Source organism: Pezoporus flaviventris, unplaced genomic scaffold (genome assembly GCF_033815535.1).
Source record: "Pezoporus flaviventris isolate CSIRO_AGI_PZ_B2104156 unplaced genomic scaffold, CSIRO_AGI_Pfla_v1 ptg000078l, whole genome shotgun sequence".
NCBI lineage: Eukaryota > Metazoa > Chordata > Aves > Psittaciformes > Psittacidae > Pezoporus > Pezoporus flaviventris.
The window spans coordinates 997,695-1,025,082 of NW_026892626.1; the positions used below are offsets into that span (position 1 = coordinate 997,695).

General features: G+C 43.0%; 2 protein-coding genes across 7 annotated transcripts in view; both read right to left on the reverse strand.

The window, feature by feature from the left end:
• CUNH8orf33 (chromosome unknown C8orf33 homolog) overlaps positions 1-27,388 on the reverse strand; it is a 212,552-nt gene that overhangs the window by 53,205 nt on the left and 131,959 nt on the right. The window lies entirely within an intron of this gene.
• Positions 712-26,979, reverse strand: TBC1D24 (TBC1 domain family member 24). Of its 6 annotated transcripts, XM_061473877.1 has the most exons (9): positions 26,860-26,979; positions 19,740-19,982; positions 18,847-19,020; positions 16,693-17,725; positions 9,911-10,069; positions 8,895-8,958; positions 6,723-6,818; positions 5,901-6,135; positions 712-4,912 (listed from the first exon to the last, which is right to left on the reverse strand). In XM_061473877.1, exons 4-9 carry the CDS (start codon positions 17,649-17,651, stop codon positions 4,758-4,760), a joined length of 1,668 nt encoding a protein of 555 aa, XP_061329861.1. In that variant the 5' UTR covers positions 17,652-17,725; positions 18,847-19,020; positions 19,740-19,982; positions 26,860-26,979; the 3' UTR covers positions 712-4,757. The 6 variants fall into 6 exon arrangements, with proteins under 6 accessions (XP_061329861.1, XP_061329860.1, XP_061329862.1 ...); XM_061473876.1 differs by lacking the exon at positions 18,847-19,020 and having other exon boundaries at positions 19,819-19,982; XM_061473878.1 differs by lacking the exon at positions 18,847-19,020.

Below are 27,388 nucleotides of genomic sequence, written 5' to 3' on the forward strand. Positions count from 1 at the left end.
TGCACTGCTAAATAGAAACACTCATTTGAACCATGGCAAAAAGCATTCATGCTGTTCTCAGGGCCACAGGCAAGGAAGAGATCCAGGTTAAAACCAAGCCGGTCCCTGGCGGAGCTGCCTCCTGCAGCCACAGCCCCACGGGTGCTGGCACAAGTGCCAGGGGCTGCAGGTGAGTCAAAAGCATTTAGATGCAGAGGATGTAATGGTACTGCTGGTTTGATCTACAATTTACCAGTGCTGGTGGTCAGAAGACACCTCTAAGCTCCATTTAATAGAATCATAGAATCCAGACTGGTTTGGGTTGGAAGGGACCTTAAAGCTCATCCAGTTTCAAACCCCTGCCACAGGCAGGTTGCCACTAGACCAGGTTGCTCCAAGCCCCGTCCAATCTGACCTTAAACACTGCTAGGGATGGGAATTTTCAGCTCAGGCTAGGCTGGGGCTAAACATGCTCTCTGGTTCTACCAAAGGGATAAAAGCTTATTTCAGAATCTACCAATCTAAGATTTTTTACAGTCAGTTTGGTATGTCATCTTGGTGGAATCCTTGTGAGGTCTCTTCAAATGGTCAGAAACTGTGTAATTGCTTCACTGCAGTGAGGAGTTCATGTGAGAGAACATGTCCCAAGGATTATGTCTCAGTCTCAACATGCCTTTTGCTATGAGGTCTACAGGAAGCAAAACAACAGAATGAAGGAGAGTCAGCAGCCTCCACAGTCAAACATGTTTTAATACAATCCAAGATTCTGCACAATGACAAAAATACCATTGATATATGGCAGTGATTCTAACGATAGGGTGGAAAACCAATTCAGCAGCACAACTCCACTCATGTGAAGACAAACATCATCCCAAATACTGCACACACTCATCTCAACTATAAAAAGCCTGAAATTCAACACAGGCAGAAAGGCATTCCACCACTAACAGCCAGGTGCCCAGGCCTCTGATCTACCCAACAATTGCACTCTGGATGTGGACTGCAGGAGCCAGCCCTTGGTCCTCACTGGACATGGCACCACTGTCTATGGTGGACAAAGAAGATCACTCCCCATCAAAAATGAGGATGGATTTTCAAGGACAAAGTACACAATTTCAATGCACATGCACCTCAGCAGTTGATCAATCTGCAAGTGCCACCCGGCCATGGCTAAACACAGATATCATTGACATGAAGTTGAACTCTAAAGAGCGGTGCTCCTGCCCCTCCAATTTGTGTTCAGTTATCTCCACACAGAGGAGATGGGAGTTTCCCCCTTGCCTTTGTTAACTGGCTTCTATTAACAGGAGGCTGATTAACGCTTCATCTGAACAGGGAGCATGTCAAAGTGCATGATCCTAGGAATGACAGTTTGGGTGCAGTGATGAAGTCTGTCCAGCCTGGCTGAGAGCTGGGGAAAGTTCTGTGGCCTGGAAACAGTTCAGATGCCATTTACAATAAATAAGAGTTTCTGATGTCAGGAATTTCTGGCCTTTTCTGCCTTCAAGACAACATTACAAAGCAAAAATGGCTTATCAGGAAAGCAAATGCTCTCCTGCAGGACTGCAGAAGCTGATGCTGTCACTGCTGCCAGCAGGATGACAAACAAGGCCTACAAACAGTTGTTCCCAGTTACAAGGTGACTAAAGCACTTCACTGGGGTACTTGAGATAACATGAACTTTCTGACAAGGTGCCCATTGTAGTCGTTCTCTTAAAAACCAGTTTGTGGTCTCCACTTCAAGAGTTCTGCATGTTACACAAATGCTTCGCTTAATTACCTGAACTTTGATATGGACTTGGTCAGTGACAACTGTTAACTACAGACAGAAAACAACTGGAAAGAAACCGTTGTTCCTCTAAGATGTTTCACAACCTTAATGGGGATTTGCACAAGAAAAGGAATATCTATTTTCACTGAACAGAAGGATTGTGTGAAGGTGACACAGCTACAATTCCTCTTGCTAAAGGAATGAATTAAACCACACATACTAGTGCTGCAGGATGCCTGAAGCAGGGGAGCGCTGTATCAAATTAAACCATCCCTGTGATGTGTGCCTCACGACTGATATGAATCCTGATATGAATCTCAACAGGCAGCAGGAGGAGGATCACCTTTTACTCCCTGCTGGGATTTGCAGACTCATAGAGGTCACTGCTCATTGGGCTCAGTGTGTGCCCCAAGCACACAGAGAGACACAGTGCCGTAATGTCTTTAGAATGAAGATTTACCTTTAAGATCCATGTGAAAGACTGGTTGGCTGTCTAGATAAGCTGCCAAAAAGGGCTCTTTTGTGGACCTTTGCTGCTTGGGAGTCAGAAGTTAGACTGATCTGGCACAAGGGAAGCTGAGCTGAAGCCTGTGACTGACTTTTGAAAGACATCCAGGCCTAAGCTGCCCAAACCTCACTTATTTTCAGTGCTGCTCCTTGGATCCTCACTGAATTTCTGAGCAACCAGGAGTTATTTCTGATTTTAAACACTCAAACTCCTGTGCACAGGGAAAGGAACAGTGTTTCTCATATATGGCCTAAGGCATGGTATAGCATTCAGGTTTCATTGACATAGCTGCATCCCACAGAGGTGTGGAGAGAAAACCCCATCATCACTGCCAGCTGCAGGAGAGATATTCCATATAAAACCTATTCATTCTGAGTGCAACAAGTCCTGCCAACAGCTTGAAGAAATCTGACAATTTAACAAGCTGAAAATTAATGCTATTGTGTTTGGGGTTTTCAAGGGCACCTCAGACAAGCTCCACAGAGAGCAGATACAGACAAACCTGAAATCCCACCTCCATGGAAGAGACTCCACTAAATGGGCTACATTCTTTGTTCGATTCCTTGTGTCTGAGGAAGCTTGTGGGGTCCTAGCAAGTGCAAAGTGATACAACTAGCTTTGAAAATATAACAGAAGGCAACATCAGCCAGTATTTGTAAAAAGCCAGATATGACTGTTTGAGTTCTTCCCCATCAAAATACATTAAATATAACTGAATTATACCTTGCAGATCAGTTAAACTTATGGTAAACCTCTGAAAAGACAGCTGGACAGAACTCACCCAGTGGGAAAGAAAGAGAGTCTTGTGTGCTGACTCAAACAGGGTGAAATAATCTAACTGCAAATATATGTGGTGCAAAAGACATCTTAAACTGTTATACGTGCAGTTTAATATTTCAAAGAGCTATTTTGCCAAAAGTTTAAAATGGCACCTGAAGAAGAAAATAACATTTTTTTTCCCAAGTTTGTTCAAGTGCTTCACAAAAGGCAACACTTTACCACGACACTTGGTGTTTTCACTGATGGAAAGCTAAACAAGGCAACACAAGACTCACACCACCCTTCAATGCTGACATGACCCTGTCCAGCCTCACTGAGATTTTATCACTATAAATGAACTTCATGTAATCACATTTCCTCCACTCTAAAACAATTTTTTAGGCTGAACTGCTGAAAAAAAAAAAAAATTCTTCCTTCCCTTCATTTTACCTGTGGAGGTACTAGCACATTACCCACTGAAGCTTTGAGAGCATCCTGCTGTATGCTCTGGACTACCATCAATGTTTACGGACTTGTGCTTTGCATGGAGTTGTTCTACAGCAGATACCACAAGTTTCAAATGAAGACACAGGGCTATTACCTACAGACATCCCATGCCCAAGGCATGCTTGAGAGAGCTGTATGAAGTCTCAGGAATGAGAAAAAGCCTCTTTGCATCATACAAAACCTGACAGAATATTTCTGCCAAAAGTGTTATCTTTTTCAGGATACCATCACTGGGAAGACTCATGATGCAGAGAAACAGTGTCACCTACAGTTCTCCTGGGAAGCTTGTCCACTCCCAGAAAAACATTATACAGAGGATTTCCCTTCCACCTCCCTTCATTTACTTGTGGGGAGAGCATTAAGCTTCCGTACCACAATGTCTAATTCCCCAAACATGTAGGGATATCAGATTTAAAGCTCCATCTCAGCTTCCAGGAACAATGAAGAAAGGGAACTTTCTGAGCACTGCTCTGGCTTTCAGCTGCCTGGCACATTAGTCAGTCTGAAGTCACTATACTGATATGGAATAGGAATGTAAACAAAATCAAGCCTTAGAGATATGGTTGTCCAGTCTGGATGCCTTTCTCAGAAGCAGATTTCTCAAACAGATGCAACTAGAATGTGTCAAGGTTTCAGCTACAAGGAGAAGGACAATGAGCAATCACAGTTCTTGTGGGAATTAAGGGCTTTCAGAACTAACAAAATGCTGCTGATTTGTCTGCACAATCCCTACTTATAGCAGGGCAGTGATTTCATGAGCTATGGTTCTACATCAAATCTGAGGTCATCAATGTTCCCTGTGAGCAGACGTATTTGATAGTACTGGCTCAAGCCAGGTACTGGTGCTAGTGGCACACAGCTCTACAGTACACCTCAGCCATCTCTGGGCCTCTGAGGAGTTGCATCAAACTACAAACCCACCCTTTTAATAAGGACTTGTATCCATTTAGGATGGCTTAAAATCATTACTTTTTCATTTTATCTATTAACAGGACCTGAATCCAGATCTTTAGAGGTAAAGAGCAAAGGAGTTAATCAATCAGATACATTACTTCACCTTGGCCTGTCTTAAACAAAATAAGAGTAAACAACTAAGCCCTGCACTCAAGTGCACCACCTAGTAATGGCTAAAAACCACTGACCCCAGCAGCAATTGTGTTCTAACTTGGCTCCTGCATTAGAATTTGCCTTGGGAATCCTAGATCAACTGAAAATCTAGTTGATTAATGACAGTCAACCATTCATGGTGTCCAAGAAGCCCCACACCTCCAAGAGAGAGATCTGGAAGCTTTCAGAGCACAGTGGCTGATTATTGAAGGTATTGCAGTGGCTGGTTCTTCCGTGGTTCAGATCTGCATCGAGGTAGAGAGCCTGGCCATCACCACCTCCTGCAAGAAGACAAAGACAAGTTTAAGTGGGTCTCTGCACTTCTTAGCATGCAAAACTGCTGTAACAAAAAAAGACTTAAGTGCTTTTCTCATGGGAACAGCTGGAAGCCCTAAGTGATGTTTGCTTGCCATCTCAGTTGTGACAGGTATGATACAACGCACAGCTTTTATGCAATGCACACTATTAGAACTGGATTTTTTTTTTTTTAATATAAAAAACCCCACCAGTAATGCAAGTCAATAAGAACAAGACTCAAATGCCTGTGTTTCAGATTTGGTTTTCAGTGCTGGAGGATGTTGGAAGTTACCAAGTGTGCATTTTCCCTCCAGTAAAGAAAAAAAAGAAAATTGTGTTGGCAGTCAAAAATCAAAGGTGGGAGAAGAACAAAATCAGTAAGTGACAGCACAGGCTTAGTCTTATAAATTACTGCAAACTATGTCAGAGTTGATTAGAGCACGTGCTGCTGAATGCGAAATCAGCCAACACTTGATGTTAGAGATAAGCAGGCTAGGTGCTGTATCAATAAGTGTCAAGTAAAGGTTTTTTGGGAAAAGGACAAGTACGATTTTATACCCATTCCTTGTAAATCCCATTTAGGTGACCACATTACTAAGCAGGCTTTTGCCAAAGTCAGCAGCACCACAGATCCAATAAAGTTCCAGAAGTATGAACATGTTCTATAGTTTACCCCATGTTTCAAAAGCTTCAGGGCAAAGTAAGTCCCCCTTCAAAAACTTTTTCTCATCATGAATTAGGCAGTGTGAAGGAACGGCTCTGCCCAAAGCTATGACTTACTATCTTCCTCTAAAGTTCCTGATATGCAAGTTTTCCCACAGAAAATTTCTGTTGGGTAATAATACCAGGTTTTGGCCACTTTTATGTCTAACTGTAGTGATCTGAATTACCCATATGGCAAATACAGGTGAACTCTTGTATCTAAGGGGAAGAGCTGATAGGACATATGCTCAAATTCTTACACTGACTTACCTATAATGATGCATTCGCTGCTGCCAGCCATGAACATGGAGGCTGTTTTGGAAGGCAACTTGAAGTGCCGAGCTGATAAGAAGGGAGAGAGGTGATCTGAGGAGTGTGATGGGGCACTGCTGGAAGAGAGGGTGCTGGAACTTGGTGAGGTGTGATTTTCTGCTTCTGACCCAGGCTTGGCCAGTTCTGGGTGTTTTATGATCACCCATTCGTAACGTTCAACTTCTGGCTTCAGCTGCATAGGGGCAGAGAAAAGCAACACTTTAGTGAGTGCACATGCACTACACAGAGAGCTCTGCACAGCAAAGGACACTCAAGCCCCTCAGACTCCACTCACACAATTAGTAGTAAAGATTGGATCAAACTGGGATCCATCATCCCTAGCAGCGTTCAAGGCCAGGCTGGATGGAGCTTGGAGCAAGCTGGTGTAGTGGAAGCTGTCTCTGCCTGTGGCAGGGGGTTGGAACTAGAGGAGCTCTAACATCCCTTCCAACCCAAACCAGCCTGGGATTCCATGAAACTGCCTTTTAGGGCAGATTTTTTTTCTTTCTTTATACCTTTGCTTTTTAGGTGACTGAAGGCCTGAGGCAGTGTTTTCTGAGCTACCTTATTACATCTTTTAAGAAACTATTCTGTGCAAGGAAAGAAAATGGGTTATAGAAACCTGAGAGCATTTTCTACTTCATGTTAAGAGTTCAGGAGACTTTGTAAACTAGGAGGGCATAGAATTCAGCCTCTTCAAGTGGAAGGGAAGTAAGAGTTACTCACACTATTACAGCAGCTCTGCTGTGCTACTGGGTAATTCGATGAAATTTTACTCACCCTAAACACAAAGCATTCCCCAGTTCCAAAGAAACTCAGCGTGCTCCCTCCTCGCCTGCGCTCGTTCCAGTCGGTGGACAGATAAGCACCACAGACCTAGCACAAACAGCTTGGTCATGAAGCTTTTACTGAAGGAGAAAGTCTGGTAAACCAACTGATGCAAATATTTTAGAGTCTAGAACTGAAGGTTTGATTTTAGCTTGATTTTCAAACCCTTCATATTAGTGGATTAAGGCAGCACAAGTACTTATATCAAGATAGATTTAAACTGCTTTAATCCACTGGTGGATTAACCCTTAAATCCCATGAGTTTTATAAATTATTTCATATCTCTGAGGCCTTAAAGGAGAAATGACCTATCATAATGCCAGGTACCAAACCACAAATGACTCCAAACTTGTAAGGCCTGACTTTACTTCCTCAGTTTGCCATCCAAAGCAACAGTATTGTCACAAGTTACAGTATGAGCTGTTCTGCCTGAATATTTTCTGGTCATAAAAAGCAGTCCTGGCTTTCTCCAAACTGCAGGTTATAACCAGCTTAGCTAAGCCAATGCTGAACTAGCTCAGATATTTAAAGCAGCCTATTCAGACAGCATGGGGCTCACTAGTTTCCAATAAAGAAAAACAGCTTTGGAGGGCTGAGTTTTTCTGTGGAGTCTTTTGTTTGCACTACAAGGATTTCTTGCTACCAGCAATAAGCATAATTGTCAAGTAGGCACAGACCAAACAAGGAAGCTCTGAAAATGGGATGAAAGCAACCCTGCAGCAGAATTCTTTTAGAGAAACACTGGTTAAACAGAATTGTTCTCAAGTACATTTGCTGTTTAGCCCCCAACAGCTTTACAAGCAGAGCTCCTAGGACAGAATTACTGAAGAGCAGGTTTTTCATAGAGGAAAATAGTGTGCATAAACAAAAACGATGCCCAGAACTCTATTTGATCCGATATGCCTGAGCATGTGAGAGCTGGAAAATGTGACGGCAAATTTTATTCTTTCTAAAAATGTAACTATAGGCACATGAATAAAGGATGAATGTAATCTTTTGCAAAAAAAACAAAACTTGTATGCAAACCCACTGTATTTTTCTTCTACATTTTTTTTTGTTTGTTTGTGTGGAATATCTTTGGGTTTTTTAGGGGTAAGAAATGAACCATACTATAAAACCCAGCACCACTTACAAGGCTGGACTTTTGACAGGCTCCAGGACAAGAAGCAAAACCATAAATAAATATTTTCCCTCTTTGTAAGCCACTGGCATGTCAGTGCAGGCCTGGGATGACCAGAAACCACGCATGGGCCTAAGAAACAGTCTGGAGCATTAGCATTAGGTAGATGCAAGTAAGACTAGAAATGGGCTTGTTTCACGGGCAGTGATCCCACAGGAACATAAGCAGAAATATAAGCCCAGAGGCTGCAATAAGAGCCTGAGTTTATACACAGAACACGTGGAACTCATGCACAGCAGTGCAGACAACCAATGCTCATTACAAGAAGCCCTGGGCACCTCTTGGGAGGCTCTGGGAAGCTTTCTTGATTGATGCATTTTTGTTTTCTAAAGAAGCATGAGATGAAGCTAATGTTTTACATTGTGCTGTCCAACACTGTCATGCACATCAGAGCAGAGAACCAACCCTCATTAGATAAAGCACCTATCTGCACTCCTTCTCAGGTTCTCAGAGCTTTTGTGGTTTATTTTGTTTTTTTCAAACAAGATGAAGCTAAAGCTTTTGTTTCCATATTATGTAGTCCAGTATTATTTATACTATTTAAATGTGGCTACTTTTTCTCCTCATATCCTAGAGAAAATGAAAACATCTTCTATGAATCATGAATTAACACAATTCCTCAGCCTCTTCCTCTGAATCTGCAATTAAGTGTCTGTCCAAGAGCAAAATGAGTTACTCTAGTCCCTCACCCCACACTGCTTACAAGAAAAAGAATAGCTGACCAAGACCTTTTTACAAGATTTACCCACGAAAACATAGTCCCATAATCAATAAATGGAACCATTTAAAACAGGTATTGTTAAAAAATACCCCAAAACAACCCCCTCCCTTCCCCGAGAAATTTCAGGTCTCTTGCTTCTTCATTTTAACAGTGGTGTGTTGCAATACAGCATTAAATAAGTGCCTAATCCCTAAATGAACCAGTTGTCTTTTACCTCACTTACCTCTTTTGCTGTGGTCTTGATGAGGAGAAGAGTTGGTTCATGTCCCTCGCTGTGAGAATAGAATCTGAAGTGCAGAGTTCATGAACATGAGAACTCAACTACCACCACCTGCAGTTCTGCTCTTCATGTCATGCACTTCCTCCCCCTCCAGCTGATGAAATGGCAGGAAAGCCATCTGAAAACTAAGCATGTTCCTGCAAATGCTTTCTACAGTCCAGTGTAAATATGAGTTGAGTGTAAACAAGCATTACCAAGTAGTTCTCCTCTACTCTGTTCTCTGTACAGTTGTTTATGCCTCTGGCAGAATAACTTGAAGACTATCTATCACAAGGGGCATTTCACAGCATTTTGAGTGAAGATAACCTAAAGGAAGTTGTGTCCTGAGGACTGATGGCTGTGTTTGAAGAGCTTTTGGCTTTCATAGAAAATAATTATGATGTGTTCTCTTTGCTTACTTCTGCTTTTTCTCATGGGCACATGGGGATGGCACAGCAGACCACTCCCCACCTCAGCACCTCGGCTGCAAACGTCAAAGGAGCTATAGGATTATAGCCTTTTGTGTCAAGTGCAAGAACTCATACCTAGTTTATCCCACCTCAAAAGTAACAACAATCCGATTCATTGGCAGAGGAATTGCCAGTTTCCATTTCCCTTATTCACTGGATCAGTTGTGGTTATCTATCAAAAGAACCTGCTGAGCAGCCACTGAATTAAACCATTCATACCCAGTGGAGAATGAAGCAGTCTCAGACCAGCACATTCTGGGAACCGATGGAGGTTCAACTCTTCCAATTGGTCCTGGACAGTTTAAAATGAGTTTCTATGGCCTGGCATATGAAGTACCCTGGTCAAATGCTGTAGCCAATAGGAGGAATTTGTCACATTTACTTTCCATCTCAAATAATATTCACTAGATTGAGTTCTGATGAGGCATGGCCTTTTTGTAAATTTGGTGAACAGTTCCCGTTGCTCTTTTTTGCCCTCCAGAGAGAAGAATAGGGAAGGGTTTTCCTTACCTGCTCAGACTACAGCCATGTTCCGAAGTGGTGAAAAGCAAGAGGGGCTGGCAAAGTGCAAACCGCTCTGGGATCCACGACCAGATATCTCGCATCTCTTTCACGCTGACAATTCCAGACTTGAAGTTCTCAGCATGAACTGCTAAATGCACATTCTGCCTGAGAAATACAACACAAAACATTGAGAAGCAATGATTTATCAACAAGTGTCAAACTACTGACCAGTAACACAAAAAGACATGTTACACTAAATGAATGCTACACAAACACTAAAATGTTCACTACAATGAACACTGGAAGACCCTAGTAGATATGCTGTTGTTCAGTGCTCCAGCCCATGGGATTAGAAGGCCATAACCTAGTGAAGATAATAAACTACTGCAGTTTAACATAATCCTCAAGTGACAGTGATTTGGCCGTAATGAAATATATGGAGCATTTCCTCTGTATGACAGATGTGGCTTGCACCTTTTATATAGAGGACATAGAATCCCAGACTTGTTTGGGTTGGAAGGGACCTTAAAGCTCACCCAGTTCCAACCCCCTGCCATGGGCAGGGACACCTTTCATTAGACCAGGTTGCTCCAAGCCCCATCCAAGCTGGCCTTAAACACTGCCAGGGATGAGGCCGCCACAGCTTCTATGGGCACCCTCACAGGGAAGAACTTCTGCCTAAAATCTAATCACAATCTCCCCTCTGTCAGGCTAAAGCCATTCCCCCTTGTCCTGTCCCTACAGGCCCTTATAAGATGTTCACAGTGGTAAAAAAGTAAACCCCGCCCTGCCCTGAGGGGTCCAATACAATTGTAAGAACTGTTTCATGGCTTTTAAACTTTCATTATTACTTGAAGGTAATAATACTACTAATCACCATCATCATTTCAACCAGCCTTCATTTCTCAGATTAAATAAGCACAGACCCCAGAGCCTGGGTATTACACCAGTGTTACTGCAGCCATGGCTGACATTAAAGACATTTAAAATGCAGGAGTGACAGCCAAATAAAAGTTTAAGTGACACAGGAACTTATGCAAGACACTAAATTACTAGGCAGCTGTTAGTTACAAGAAGCTTTAGGAAGCTTGCTCTGCATGCAGGGGTTCAGTTGCAAGTATCTTCCAATTTATTGTTTTTTTTTTTAGTTTTTTTGACAATCACACAATCTTTCAATATTTGACAATATTTGAAAACCTTTCCTCTAAGTTTCACAGAGCATAAAGAGAATCTCAATGCTACATATCTGCATGTATCTGAATTGCTTAGCTTATGCCCCAAAACACACAAACTATATGGGTTTTATTATCTTTCTTTTCTGTAGTACCAAGAAATCAGCAGCATTTGCACTGCTCTTGACTGTGGTTCTTGCCTGGTGCTACCTTAATGTCAGCACTGCTAGTGAAGTGCCCCCTTAGGTCACTTAGGAAAAAAAAGAAATAAAATGACTGCTTGCTCTAGCAAAATGAACCAAACCACTGCTTGCATTGCTACCCTGTGTTGTTTAATTAGCAAGGAACTTATGTGGACACCTACTTAAGCAAGCTGCAACTACTTCAAAATACTTCAACTACTTTAAAACTTGCATTATCACTACCTAGGACATTATTTGTGCAAGCAAATAAGCTTCTGCAGCAAGCTAAAGGAGAAATCAACCAACCAAAGAGCCAAGACTTGAACCCACATGTTCAGACTCTTACTTTAAGTCTCAGCCCTCCTGGTCCTGTCTAGTCTGCAGTTAAAAGCTGGTGGCACTAAGGAACAGAGCTGAGAAACAATGCCTTGCTTTCCATTCATCAGGAATTCTATTTTTCTCACATTCAAGGAATTAATAAACATTCAGGGCAGTCAACTAGTTTATTACAGTGGCTTTCTGGAGGAAAAGTAATGATGATAAAACAGGGAAACCTCATTATTATTTATATGCTTGCTCTGTGCATTTTCACATTTAAGTACTTGTTCCTAAAAGGCTCTCAACCTCAGCGTACCTCTTCCTTTGCCTCTGTTCCTTCTCCTGGCTACTATGAACTAGATTTAAGGACTTCCCTACTCAGACCCCACTCAAAGCCTGTGTTCAGCAGCATTCATAGTAACACATCACCTTCAGTACCCTGTGTCTTCCTACAACTTTTCCATGTGGGTAAAATATTACAGAATCATAGAATCAACCAGGTTGGAAAAGAACTTTAAGATCATCAAGTCCAACTGTTCCACCAGCACTGCCAAGGCCACCACTAAAACATGTCACTGAGGGCCTCATCTACATGTCTTATGAATACTTCCAGGGACAGTGACTCCACAGCTGCCCTGAGCAGCCTGTTCCAATGCCTGACGACCCTCTTTGTGAAGAAAACTACCTCGCAGGTAATTGTAGAGAGTGATAAGGTCCCCCCTGAGCCTTACCTTCTCCAGACTAAACTCCCCAGTTCCCTCAGTCATTCCTCATCACACTTGTGCTCCAGACCCTTCACCAGCTCCGTTGCCCTTCTCTGGACCCGCTCCAGCAGCTCAGTGTCTCTCTTGTAGTGAGGGGCCCAGAACTGAACACAGGATTTGACGTGCAGCCTCACTAGTGCCCAGTATAGGGGGATGATCACTGCCTTGGCCCTGCTTGGCCACACTACTTCAGCTTTATCAGCTATAGCTTTTTCAGCTATATCAAATCTACAACCAGATCTTTTGAATCAACTAGAAAGCATTTATCATGGTGTTGGCCATTTAAGACTATTCCTATCCCTTGAATGTCACCATTCAGTTAATAAATGCAAACCATAGCTTGACAAAAGGATATGAAATAAAATGACCTGCTATTGGCCCAGGCATAAGTCACAGCTGCAGGTGCTTATGACTAAAACCTGTGTCGAGACCAGTGTCAGTACAGCCTGCACACACATCACACCAAACTGCTGCTTTGCAAAAATAGAAGGGTTTTTTTGGACAGGGGTCAGAAAATTGCAACCTGAGTTACAAGTGTCTAACCTGTATCCATCTTTGCATTTTGGACAGTATTTCTCTAATGACACTGAAAATCATCTGCTTCAGTTGGGTAGCTGCTGTTTAGAGCAGTAAATGAGTGAAAATGGACAGCACAGTTTGGCAAATAGAAAACCCCAATGTTCTGATAAGTATTTCTTAATGAAAATTAAGTTTAGTCTTCACCACTCCAGAGGCCTTTAAGGGTTCTCTAGTAAAAAAAAAGCAGTTGGAAATGACACTAAATTCGGACTGGCACCAAAAAGTCCACCTCTAGAACTGAACAAAGTCACTAATCTTTTACCCTGCATTAGTGTTTTCTTCAGCTCTTCATGTTGGCTTATTAGGATTGGCATGACAACTTGCTATCAAATGCTGATGTTGGAAAGACGTGCAACTTTATTATTCCAAAGGAAATTCAATTTAGAGAAGCAGCGCAATTTAGAAGTTTTATAAAGCAGCTTATTTGCTATTTTCATAGGAATGTTGTTTTTTACATCTATATCATAAATAAATTGAGATCCACAGACCTCAGTGTTCCTGAAGATAAGCCAACGCTGCTGATGTGTGGTAGCTGCTGTCACAGTGGATATCTCTGTGGTATGCCAAGACAACAAATACCACACTCCAAGGTCTGACTCACTGAATTACATCTTCCTGCTCTGTTTTGTTTTGGGTTAAATCATAGAATCATAGAATAGTTAGGGTTGGAAAGGACCTTAAGATCATCTCTGATATGGTCAGCGTTATCTTTAAAATCCATTAGAATTTCAGTTAGAGCATAAATACAGAGTTCAAGTGATACGCTGTTTGTCAGTCACACATGGCAACAGAAGCCATACATGGTGCATAAGCCTGAAACATAATCCTGTGTTGAGATCACTGTCAACAGACACCCTGTACCTAAGCCTGCTCAAAACTGTGTGCTTCCTCACAGAAATCAAGGCTTTCTGCTTTCAGAACCTTGTAACTGCAGTAAAATAATACATGGGCACTGAAGATTTGCTTGGCTGGAATTAACAGCCTGCTGATTTCTTAGAGGTAAAATCCTCAACACACAGAGTATGATACAAAATGTGCTCTGATAAGCCTGTTAAGGTGTTATTTCAGACATGAAAACATGAGTAAATTAATTCCAATTTTGATTTTATAGATTAGTACAAGTGTTAGTGTGCATCGCTCACTGAAGTTAACTCAGGGCACCTGCAACAAGGCCACGATATTCTCAAAGGCATTAATTTAAAGCCATACACCCGTGGTATTTCAGACTCACAGCGCAGTCTTTCTTCTTTCCAAGTTCTCTGCTTATCAGATATCACAATCCACTGGGTTTTGTTCTTTAAGATTTGCTTTTCAGGCCAAGACTTGATGAATGACTTCATTAACCACTAATGCTACATGGCTGAGTAACTCTGACCTTCTCGACACAGGAAAACAATCTTGTCTCCTTGCCTCTAAAACCTCTACCTACTTAAAAATAAATATAATCTAGTATGATTAGAGACAAGTAACATGTAGGAGTGTGCCAAGTTGGGTTCAGTCCAACATCTTTCCAATTAACTGCAGAAAGCTTGCAAAGAGGAAAAAGAAAGCTGAGGATGTCTCACATCTACTGCAACACCACAAACCGTGTTTGGACGTGTTTCTGAAGATATCACTTGAGATGTTTTAAAGCAATACTTTTTCTTCCAGTGTGGAAAGGACTTACATCCCACTGCTAACATTACTCTTTTCCACTCTGGAAAACACAAGTTTGTTGCATGGAAGCACTCTTGTCTGGCTGGACCCACGATCCCTTATCTTACATCTTTGCAGGTGCTTTGAACTAACTTTTCAGGAGTGCACTCAGGAGGTGTTACACAGCAATCAGATGCTGGGATTGCTGCGCTGCTTCTCCTGCCCCAGCAGCAGCCATAAGGACAGCCTCGGAAACAATAACCAGCCAAAAAAACCAAGAAATGAGCAAAGTGCAAAGATTCAAATGGTTGAACCTACCTTCTGGGAGATGCAATACTGCAAACAGGAGGGGTGCAGTGGGTATGGAATTGACAGAAGGAGAATGAGTAAGGAGAAAGACAAAAAAAAAAAAAAAAAGATAGAAAAGATCAGTGATTTCCTACATCCATGCCAAAGTGAAGGGAAGGAGCCTGGAGAGAAACTAACACAGTGAGGTTTGATTCGAATCACCAGGCATGAGAAAAAGCAACAGGTTAAAACATTTTCTATTTCTAGGTTCTTCCCCCCTCCCCCCCCCCCCCGTTTTTTTTGCTATCTGCTTGTAGAATGAACAATTCATCATCTCCTTGCACAGGCCAAACACATCTGGACAAGAGAACTCACGTCTAATCAAACACCAGTGATGATCTGAACTCTACCCAATGTGATGTCCCAGGGCCTAATGGCCTTGTAATATTTGGGACTAACAGAGTCTCTTCTAAGAGATGAGCAAAATAAAGCACAAGTTAATTGTAAATCAAACTGTGAGTTTATATAAACAGTTAATATAAACTGTTGGAAAAGAGTTGAGGGAGCTTTACATGTATTTAGGCATATGGAAGAGGTTCAGCTGGCATTTACATTATTTTATAGGCTAAAGTCTGCTACATATGTATCTGCTTGCAACCACTGTAACTAGCAACACAATTGGCTGTAAGATATATTACTGGCTGGTACCTTTTGATTTTTGAAGATTTGGAGAAAATGAAACTGTCCCTCTAGAACACCAAGTTCCATACATCACACCCACTGATCCCAGCAGATTTCCAGAAGTCATCCTCCCTTCAGAGGTCAGAACAGTTGATAAACTGTTCAACACTTCAACTCTGATTTAAAAACAGCTGGGAGAAGTCTTCTGCAGTCACAGAAGGCCCTGGGAGAACCAGAACATCTCTACAGCACCAGCATTTACAAGCAAGTACATACGCACTTGGCAAGATGCTGATTTTGTTTAGATTAATGCATTCATGACTTTCCTATCTACATGGAGATGTCTTTCACACTGGAGCAGGATTTCATTTACCAGCTTCACAGCTGTTTTTTCCTCCCCTCATTTCTGAAAAGAAATTCTGATCATGCAGTCACCTTTTGAATCACTATCCTCACTCTTCTCTTCCATAGTTCCTTCAAAATCATTATTTCTAATGGTACATGAGCCTGTCACAAAATAGGACAACTCCTGCCTACGATTAATATACTCTGGACTTTCAGCAGACCTGCAGCCAAACTAATTTTCAAAGTAAGCTGTAAGTAAGACTCACTTCTTCCTTGCTCTATTAAAATAACTCCCCAGTTAAGCAAACTTTTCCCAGCTGACAAGAGTGTTTGCCTACTTACACTGCAGAAGCTGCTGAATTCACAGTCCTCGGCAGAATGAAATTGATATTTTATATAAATAATCTCATATTTTAAAATTATTTTTCACATTTTTGGGGTACTTTTCCTCTGAGTACACTATCAGTGTTCCCCCAGCTTCGCTAACACATCTTTTGGTTAAAAACAGCCTGTGAAAGACACTTCTGAGATCTAATAGTTGCAATTAACATGTAGCTGTAAGAAGCAATTATGAATTAATCACTAAGCTATGAGAAAGTGTGTTGTTTCTCTTGTATCACAACATTTCAGTTACACTTCTTGTTACAATCCTTAATTGTAATGCTTAATTTTGCGGCTGCAGATTCCCCTGCAGAGATCAAAGATCAGCAGATACACCAGCACAAATTGTGTCCCCGGCAGTCACCCAGGGCTGACTGACCAACTGCTCACCACGCTGGGCAGTCTCCTGAGGTCACCTGGGCTGTCTGCAGTGAAAGCCCTACCTCTTCTGTTTGACTGTGATGCCCTTCTGCTGCAAAGCCTTCTCATTGGCCATCTGCAGCAGCTGGATCTCCTTCCGTGAGAAAAGGCGGACAGCAAAGGCCTTTTCCAGCAGCTTCTCTGGAGGCACTGACTTGGCAATGTCCCTCACAAATACTCGGATGTCCTGCTGTATGCTGTCAGACTTCATGGGCTGCCCAGCTCTGACTTTGCGAAAAATCTTTAGAAGAGCCAGTGCCACGCGATAGAGAACTTTGTAGCCTTCCACCAGGAACACATCAAAGACCCGAGCGATATACACCATGGGTAGCTCTCCAAAGAGCCATCGCTGCCAGTCCGAGTATACCTCCAGCACGTCCTCAGACACTGCCACCATCAGCTTATGCGCTGCCTGACAGTACTTGTTTGCCAGGTCTCCAAAGGTCATGCAAGATGACTCGAAAGCCAAGAACGTCTGGTCAATGAGCCGCTTGGATGGGTCATTGCAAGCAAGGATGCGACAAACCTGCTCAAAGCACTCAGCCTCATCCTTGCTGTAGTGCAGGAGCAAAGCAACCACTGAAGGCAGTGCTGGGCAAAATGAGATATCTGGGAACTGATTCGCAATGCACAGGATGATCTTCCTGACCGCCCCGATACCTTCTGCGTTCAAGCAGTATGTGGGGACCAGGGTGTCATCCACGAACTCTGGCAACGGAAGGGAGCTACCACTGCGCTTCCCAATGATCTTCACCACAATGTCTCGGTACACGTTCGCATCCGGGGTGACTGTACGGCATGGGATATTGCTGAGAAGCTTGTGGTACACTTTGGCTCTCAGGGAGTGGTTCTTGGCCCAGTAGCCTTGGCGGGCCAGCTGCTTGAGCTCTGAGAGCTCGGGGCAGGTCAGCTCCTTCACATCGTGGCTCTGCAAAGAACTGTCCATCTTGTCCCAGTCCACAAAGTGGCTGTATTCATCCATGGCTCCAGGAGAAGCAAATCAGAACTCATGAGAATGGAGATGCAATTTAGTCGTCAAACGACTTGCAGCTTTTGCTGCAAAAGTAAAAAGAAAAAGAGAGAGGTCTGACTAACTGGTAATCTCCCATTTTCTTTAGGAGTATACACATATATTTAACTTGTTCCTGCAATGCCAAAACTGTTTTCTAAAGCAAAGAAAGTTAAAGATACATGCCCTTTTATTTTTTAAGTCAAGTTTTACTTCCATTCCTCCAGTAACACTTAAGTAATTTATCAGTGGCAACCTAAGAGGCTGATGGTGAGGACATCTCTCCTGAGGAAGTGAATTCTGTAACTGAAGGTCCAAGCTGAGACATAGATCTTTACGTTAACTTCTCACTTTGAGAACAGAAGACTCCCACTTCCAAAATACCTGTAAAGTCTGATCAATTTGCAATTGCTCCTCCGAATTCTCTGGGGAAGTAACTGTTACTTGTCGTACAAGGATGCAGTCTCAGCCTCACGAGCAGCTTTCACTGTCATAATATGCTGTGGCCAGTGCCAAGAAACACTAGACCTCCTGCTAGCCACAGCCGTGTGTTCTTGGCCATTTCTTTGTGCTGGTGCTAGCATTTGTGTGGCCACACAGTCACTGAGATCGTCAGCCTGGTTCAGTTTTTCTTTTCCATTGGATAAGATGCATAGCTGTCTGGTCAGCCAGATCATGGCATCTTCCTTCTGACTGCTTACAAATGTGACTGAAAACACCCCTCAGTTAGATCTTCCCTGAAAATCATAGCACTGAGGGGTTAAGAATTAAGTACATAGTCTTTCAAATGGAAGGCTCCTAGAACTATTTATATCAATACAGAAACGAAAGATATTCAAACCTGAACAATACTTTAGTAAAGAGTTAAAAATGAACCACACATGACAGAAGTGACTGTTCCAAGCCAAGTTGGACAGGCCTTTGAGAAACCTGGTCTAGTGGATGGTATCCCTGCCCATGGCAGGGGTTCGGAACTGGATGAGCTTTAAGGTCCCTTCCAACCCAAACCACTCTGTGGTTCTATGAAGCAGACCACCTTTTCTAGTTGCCTACAGGCTCGTCAGCTTAAAACAGTTTCATTAAACTGCTTCTGCACTTGCACACACGCTGATCAAACCACCCTCTAGAGGGCCTGCTGCCACCACAATTAAATCTTACAGATTCATGCCTCTGCAATAGCACCAGCAGCTGAAAGATCAGGTTCTGGCCTCCAGTTCCTCAAACTGCATGTTTACATGATCTCCTAGTTGGCTCCAGCTTTAAAGTACACCTGTGTCCCAGCAGAGAGAAGGACTCCAACCACTAATGGCCATGAATGAGCTATAACCAAGTCAGTGCAAAGCTAGAAGGGAGATTCAATAAAAGTGAATGAATAACAGCAAGCAATGCATTTACCCAGTGCTGGAACATCCATGCCAACGTGTCCTCAGAGCCAGAGTAAAGCTGGGAAGCACAAGGCAGCTGGTGCTGCACACTCTGCAAAGGCAGAGAATCCCTATAAACCACAACCGGCCTATAAAACTGTTTTGTGAAATTAAGACATTATATAGCAAGGTTAAATCAACAAAACACATGCTGAAATGCTTCTGAAGAACTTTAAATTATTCTTGTGTCAACAGACTGCAGAATGCATGGCCTTGACGTTTATCAGACTGGTCTTTCATACAAGAAGTGCATTAGAATGATTTGAAACTCATAAGGTAGATATCCTCCCTACTTCATTGCAGGAGACTAAACCAAACATTTTGTCTCAAGCAGAGAGGAGTTCATACACATACAACTTGCATTAGCTTGGATGGTTATGTATTTAATCAGGACAGTTTAAGATTCTGACTAAATATTAATCTGGGTACTCTGGAATCACACGCTGAAACTCCAAAATATAACTCATCACTTAAAAGGCTGGCAACAACACACATTTCAGTGAACTTTTGAATGGCTCTTCTCTACCAAATATCTACTGTTTCTTTTTTTTTTTTTTTTTTTAAATAAAAAAGATTTTTTTTTTTAGTTCATTTTTGTACCAGTCAAGAGGAATACAGTCATGCTTACCATGCTCACCATTTCTTTTTGGTGTATTCCTCCATATCTGAAATTACTTTTCAAACTGCAATTAAAGGAGGCAAGACATTGTCCTGACTTCAGTTCTAGCAGTAAGATATGTTAGGATGTTGAGGAAAGATGCCCCTCAGTGTGAGCTGAGAGCATGTGTTCTGGATACGCAGACAGTAACGGCAGGATACCAGTCCTTTGCAGAGTCAGTGTCAGCTCCGTGAAAGTTAACATTCTTCTGTCATTCTCCACCTGGGCATCATAGGGAAACACATGATTTTGAATTCGAATCCTAGATTAAGATCCTTGTGGGAAGAGAAATTTAATCATATTTAGCAGTGGTCAAAGCATGGAGAGATGAACCATTCTGTTCATGGCTACTTCCGTATAGGAACTGTTTCTATCCTGGGCTTGCTGGAGTCTCTCCACTATGCAACAGTTTCCCCCTTCTGCCATCATACCTTGGGAACTGCTTATATTTATAACAAGGAGGGTTAAGAAAAATATCCATCATACGAGACAACTTCTAAGCTCCTCAGAATTACATCTCCACTGTGCTTTTTTCTGTAAACCTTTGTCTCCCTCCTCCTTACTCTTTCCTATTTTCTACCATTCAGAGTCACAAGCATATCTGAAGTTTGCATTTAGAGTAATTTTTCCCTCTGGAAGTTACTGCCCTCTCCAGAAACTAATGAATTTGAAGAGTATGTGCTCCTCGGCAAGCTCACTGAAGTCTGTGAGCTAGAAGATGGAAGTCAGACTGCCAAAACTTTTGATTTGAGCTTACAGTTTTCCACAGCTGGGTAAGGCTGCTGGGCCTGCAAGTAGGTCTGGCTGCTTCTGCTTTTCAAAGCTCTCAATGCTGCAAGACAAAAATGTCAGCAAAGCAAATGGGCATTGCCAAGGTTGGCAGAGCATGACAAGCCCTTAACTGTGCTTGCAAATCCAACAGAATTACTGTGCTTCAGTGTAATGGTGCATAGCTCCTGACTCTCTGCCAATAGCTACTGTAAGCCAGCAGACCTCAAACGGGAAGTACTTACTTGCTAGGGGAGAAGAGCCCAAGAAATTGCAGGAAGATTCCAGCCAGATTACATCTCCTCCTCCCACTCCGGAATCCTCCTCTATCCATCCCTCTGGACAAGCTCTCTCTGTTCTGGCAGCCATGTAAAGAGCAATTGTTTAATATGGAGCTGATGGGAAGAGGAGACAAAAGTTGCCTCCTGTTCAGTAGCAAAAGGGTAGCTGGTCAGGGCTGTCTCCTACCCATCTCTCCTACCCCAGGGGAGCAAGCAGGCAGTACAAACTGCTATTATTTGGAGGGATGGAAGGGTGGAGTGTCAGTTAAGGTGTGAAAATAGGCAAGAACGGCTGTATAAGAGCGCATGTCAGAAAGTCCCACCTTCATAGAATCATAGAATAGTTAGGGTTGGAAAGGACCTTAAGATATCTAGTTCCAACCCCCTGCCATGGGCAGGGACACCTCACACTAAACCGTATCACCCGAGGGCTCTGTCCAACCTGGACTTGAACACCCTGGGCAACCCACTCCAGTGCCTCACCACCCTCACAGTAAAGAACTTCCTCCTTATATCCAATCTAAACTTCCCCTGTTTCAGTTTTAACATGTTACACCTTGTCCTATCACTACAGTCCCTAATGAAGAGTCCCTACCCAGCATCCTTATAGGCTCGCTTCAGACACTGGAAGGTCTCCACGCAGCCTTCTCTTCTTCAGGCTGAACAGCCCCAGCTTTCTCAGCCTGTCTTCATACGGGAGGTGCTCCAGTCCCCTGATCACCCTCGTGGCCCTCCTCTGGACTTTTTCCAACAGTTCCATGTCCTTTTTATGTTGAGGACACCAGAACTGCCCACAATACTTCAGGTGAGGTCTCACGAGAGCAGAGTAGAGGGGCAGGATCACCTCCTTCAAACCTGCTGGTCATATTCCTTTTGATGCAGCCCAGGATACGGATGGCTTCCTGGGTTGCGAGCGCACACTGAAGCCGGCTCATGTTCATTTTCTCATCACCCGACACTCCCAAGTCCTTCTCTGCAGGGCTGCTCTGAATCTCTTCTCTGCCCAACCTGTAGCTGTGCCTGGGATTGCTCCAACCCAGCTGTAGGACCTTGCACTTGGCATGGTTAAACTTAATCAGGTTGGCATCAGCCCACCTCGCAAGCGTGTCAAGGTCCCTCTGGATGGCATTCCTTCCCTCCAGCCTATCAGCTGAACCACACAGCTTGGTGCCTGAAGAGGCCAGAGTCTGCTCTCTTGAAGTCCAGGGCAGTGAGCTTGCTACGGACTCTTCTCACTGTCCTGAGGATCTCGAATTCGGCCATCTCATGATCGCTGCAACCAAGGCTGCCCTGGAGCGTCACATTTCCAACGAGCCCTTGCCTGTTGGTGAGCACGAGGTCAAGCATGGCACCTCTCCTTGTCGGCTCCTCTATTACTTGCAGAAGGAAGTTGTCTTCTACACAATCGAGGAACCTCTTGGATAGCTTGTGCCGGGGTGTACCGTCCCTCCAGCAGATAGTGGGGTGGTTGAAGTCCCCCATGAGAACAAGGGCCTGTGGGCGTGAGGCTGTTCCTATCTGTCTATAGAGTGCTTCACCCACAGATTCCTCTTGATCAGGCGGTCTGTAACAGATCCCCACAGTAATGTCTCCCATCGCTGCTCTCCCTTTAACCCTCACCCACAAATTCTCTGTTGACTGATCAACTGTCCCCAGACAGAGTTCCGTGCTCTCCGGCCTATCCCTAACATAAATATGTATGTATGTACAGCACATCCTTAAGCAGGTTGCTGTTGGGATATGGGGCTGCTGAAATGTTTCTCAGCTGAACACAGTGTTTAGGGCTTAGCTAGAACTTGCTGAAATATTCCTTGGCCTTTCTGGGCCCATGAACTGGAGAGAAATAACTGCGAAGATGCTATGTGCATGGCTGAGTCTAGCCCCGTGGGTGGATGAAATCTTGCAGTGCTCTGGGCCTGTGACGAGAGGGAAGTGGGTGGTTCCATATTGCACTGTACCATCTAAAAACCTTGTGGTTTTATGTGCAATTCCTGCAGGAAGCTGAAGCATCTGAAAGCTTTTCTGGCTCACAGGAAATCCCACTTTTTATAAGCCTCTTTTTTCCCTTGAAGTTTCCTCAGCAGCTTCCTCAGCAGCACTGTATCCATCCAAGGAGGTCTCCTGGCCCTCTTGCTGCACTTAAGTGCCTTCACCTTTCACATATAAAGAATGGGTAAGACACAGGCAGAAGAGAAAAAAATATTCCAGAACAAAATGTTTGTATAAAGACATGTATAAAGATGAGCAGAGACCCATTTATACAATGTTGCAACAACCCTCTCTCCCTCTGGCTAAAGTAACTTTACAGAAGCTAGCATCATGCTGTGGGAAGTACCTTTCAACTGGACACAGGATCAACAGTATGGATCAGCACCTGAACTGCACAGAACTGAAACGCTTTCAAGTACCTGTTAGAATACAACTATACAGGATTGTAAAAATTATCAAAAAGTTTACATTACTCATAACAACAACAAAGCTTGAAAGTTGTGCATACCTTGCTTAAGGGGAAGCAGTTATCCTTTCTGATCAGACTTAACAGAACAGTAGGGATTAACACACAATAACAGAACCAGGAGAAAAAGCCTTTTCTCTTAAGAACCACTACAACATTTTGAGATTGTCAGGTCTCCTGGTCTATAATGGAGCTCTTCAGTGTAACATAAAAACTAACCCATGCAAATGAGAAGTAGAACTAGAAAAATGCTATTAAAGATGTGCCAGAAACAGCTGCAAAGCAGGCAAGATTTCTCAAGGTTAAGTTTAAACTATGAAGGAAAGCAAGTAATCACTAGAATTGAAACCCAAGCAATGGCCATGGCAACTGAACTGGCAGGATTTCAAGTCAGTGACTGAACTGTTAGGAAATATTTAGCTTGCTAGAATGGCCACATTTTCCATTCCATTCCCTTACTTCTCCCCATTGTAATTCGGGCAACTTTCAGGAGACAGGCAAAAAACGCACTGAATTTGTAGGGAATGTGCAGCAGAAGCCAGGGTGAAAGTCAAATTCTGATACTGCTTGAGATGAAAAACTCTATCAAAGTGTCCAAAAATATAACAGCAGGAAAAGAGAAGATTTGAATGGCAACTTACCTTCATTATGGGAAAGATAAAGCCACAATTTTATTGAGGATAACATGGCTAGGGACAACTTTGATAATTTTTCTTTGCTTTCCAAAATGCAGAAATTGGCCAACTGAAATACCTGAAGCACAACGACTCAGAGCACAATTGTTGCTTTCAAATCCAGAGTACCTGCAGCACTCCACAGCAGTGAAATATCTACATCCTAATCTTAAATGTAAATTCCAACTTTGGTAAAACCTGAGATTTGATACTGCTTTTAATAAACACAAGAGAGTTTCCTAAAAAAACAAATCACAGAATCCCAGACTGGTTTGGTTTGGAAGGGACCTTAAAACTCACCCAGTTCCAACCCCCTGCCACAGGCATGGACACCTTCCACTAGACCTTATAATTAATCAGGAAAACTTTGTCCCCTGTTCCATTTAGGTGCTCTTGAAACTTTGTGTCCTGGAAGTTTGACTAGAGATTAACATCTTATTAAGAAACTTCATGCAAATCTAGTGTAGGTGCTCTATAACAAGAACCCTAAACCTTTGAAAATACCATTTACTCTTACCCATGGACAGTTACCTTGGATTCAGGTATTCGTACTGGACAGATACAGATGGAGACTGACAACCAAATGGTTGGTATGCATTTTTAAAAGGTGCTAACAGAAAGCAGGTATCTTCTTTTCCTGCCCTACAAATCAAGACTAATGCTGAAATCCCAGACCTGCAGGATACTGTTTGCTGTTTATACTGTCAAGCAGTGATGCAGCCAGGGAAAAGGCTCACACCTCCTCTTTCATAACCTCATTAAACTAATCCTTGCAGAAGCCACATAGATAATGAGAGCTGCTTCCTCAAGCCTGCTAGCTATTAGTCCTCATCGCTGCAAAGGAAAATGAAACCCAAACCTGAGTAGAGGATTCCTCATCCTTGAGGAATACTCAATCATGTCCAAGATGTTTGCTTCATACACCAAAGAATCTGACAGAAGAACAAAGCAACACAGCAAGACAGTAATAACTGCAGAATAAAAGACAATGAGCCTACAGTTCCTCCCTTCTCCCCAGTACTTCAGTTCGTTCTGCGGCTCTCCCTCACTCCAGCCCTACAGCAGCACACCTTGGTATCTCTGCTCTATGGATACGGAAACACAACTGGACACCATGGTGCTGTCCTCCCTTTCCCAAACACCTCCTGACTGGAAGTGCGTTTTGCCACATTTACAGCTCCAGTTACTTCCCATGCCACGTATCACTGAGGAATATGTGTGCATCAGAGCCAAAGTTAAGCACCCCATTTAGCACCAGAAAACGCTGAACATAACTACCTCATCGGGTGTAGAAGAGCAATCTGGACTACAGTGATGCATTCCCGAGTGATAATCGTTTTTGGTAGAGCACACAGAGTTCATGGATTGCTTTTAATGCCATTAAATGCAGTTGGATCCCTAGGATTTGCCCTGGGCACTGTGTGCAGCACAAGCTGGGTGCCAGGAATACGATTCTGGATAATGTTCTAATACTAATTTACCAATAACAATGGGGGGCTAGTTCCTGCTCCCTCCTGGGTGTTTTAAATATCCTTACGGGATAAAGTCGAGAAACCTCTCCCTTTCCTGAGTAACTGGTAAATGCCTGATATCAGTGTACACTACAAGGCAAGCCATTTTAGGCATCTAGATGATTTATCTTGGGATGTCACTGCTGCATATGATGGTCTGTACTAGAATCCCATGCTTTCATTCTTAGGAAAGTACTATTGTCTTCTTAAGCATGGTCTTTAAATCACCTGTGATTAATCTACCATGTACTTTACTAGTCAAAAGTTCAGACACACAATGAGCTCTTCTCTGCAGGCCACATAAACAACAGTAGCTTATATTTAGGAGACTCTGTATCCCTTACATCTGCAAGCACTTCAGTAGAAAGCAGCACCCCCTCCTCCCCATCCCCTGTCCTGGGATGACATGAGCACTTCTGAACATAGAATCATAGAATAGTTAGGGTTGGAAAGGACCTTAAGATCTTCTAGTTCCAATCCCCCTGCCATGGGCAGGGACACCTCCCACTAAACCATGTCACCCAGGGCTCTGTCCAACCTGGCCTTGAACACCACCAGCGATGGAGCATTCATGCTGATCCCGTGAGCTGTACTGACCATTGAAATGCCACAGAGGTCCCAAATACACACACAGACCCCAAATAAGATAAAGTCTGCGGAAATGCTTACTGAAAAAAAAAAAAGAGAAAAGAAATGGTTAATGGTTCTACAAAGGGCCAAAAAGGCTAAAGAACAGAGCATTGTAAGAGGATATTGAGTGGTAAATACTGTCAAAGACATAGATCTGGAGCTTTCTGTCCTGTCTATATCTTAAAACCCCCAAGGATCAACTAGTAAAATTAAAGAGGAGAATTGCTATCTTCTCCCCCTCTGAACAAAAACACCATTTCATAATGAAAAAATGATCAATGTAGAATTCCAAACTAGCTGTCCATTATTTTGACTACAACTTTAAAATCAAAACGCCTTCATAATAACAGACGTGCTGCTGAGGTTATAATCTTACTTTTAGTGTATATTGCTAATCTCTAGTTTTACTGGAGGGGAAAGACTTTGGGAAAACTAGTTCTGTTAGAAGGCCAGTAAGAGAGTTAAGAGCCCAGAGCACATGTAAGAGGGGGCTTATATATATGCTGATGGGGTTTTTCACCCACATGCCTGTTCTGAGTAAATCTAAAAGGACTTAATGTATCTGACATGCCTACTCCTCTGTCTAGTGTCACTGCACTGGCCGATGGATTCAAAGCCTCTCAACTGGAGGAGAGGACTCACAGGCATACTGAAAAGTGAAGCAGGGGCAGGAATCTTGTCTCCATACAGAACCAGATTACCAAAACCTATCCAAACAAAACAAAGAACTCCAACAGTCCTCCACAGCCCCCACATTGGCATGCTTTTATTAATCCTTACCTTAAGACTAGTCCTTGTATAGATCTTCTCATGACTTACTCCCTTCTGCTGGGCCTGTTGGTGCAAAACATAAAAATCAGACTGTTTTTAAATAGTGCATGGGACAATATCCATGTGCATTAGGCACCACTGACCTCCACACCTTTAAAAAGCCCGAAGGTATCAGCCTGCACTTCTGCATGGCTTCCAACCTCCATACTTGCAATCATGGTATAGAGAACAAGATGACAAATATCCTCACAACAGAGAAGAGCAGATAAATAACCACATTATTAAAGTGCTTACACACAAACAATTTCTGTCTCTAAAAACACATGCAGAATTACTGCTTGTGGCACCTTTCTCATAAATAACTTCAGCTAATCTCACTGTACCTTACTGCTGTGTTCCCCTCAGTTTTACTGTGAAGTAAACAACTCTCATTAAACACGCAGCTTCTGGAGCAGGTCTCTCCTCCTGAGACTAACAGGGGTATCTGCTGCACAGCGAGGGCATTTGAGACCCCAGCTCTGCAGCTTTCACTATTTAG

What these genes read in the sequence shown, in the direction of transcription:
- TBC1D24 (XM_061473876.1), bottom strand. Translation starts at nt 17,651, where the DNA reads ATGGATGAATACAGCCACTTTGTGGACTGGGACAAGATGGACAGTTCT. An exon ending in ATCACAGTCAAACAGAAGAG is followed by an intron (nt 10,070 to 16,692) that starts GTAGGGCTTTCA and finishes TGTATTTCTCAG; the next exon opens with GCAGAATGTGCATTTAGCAG. An exon ending in GGGAATGCTTTGTGTTTAGG is followed by an intron (nt 6,136 to 6,722) that starts GTGAGTAAAATT and finishes GCCCCTATGCAG; the next exon opens with CTGAAGCCAGAAGTTGAACG.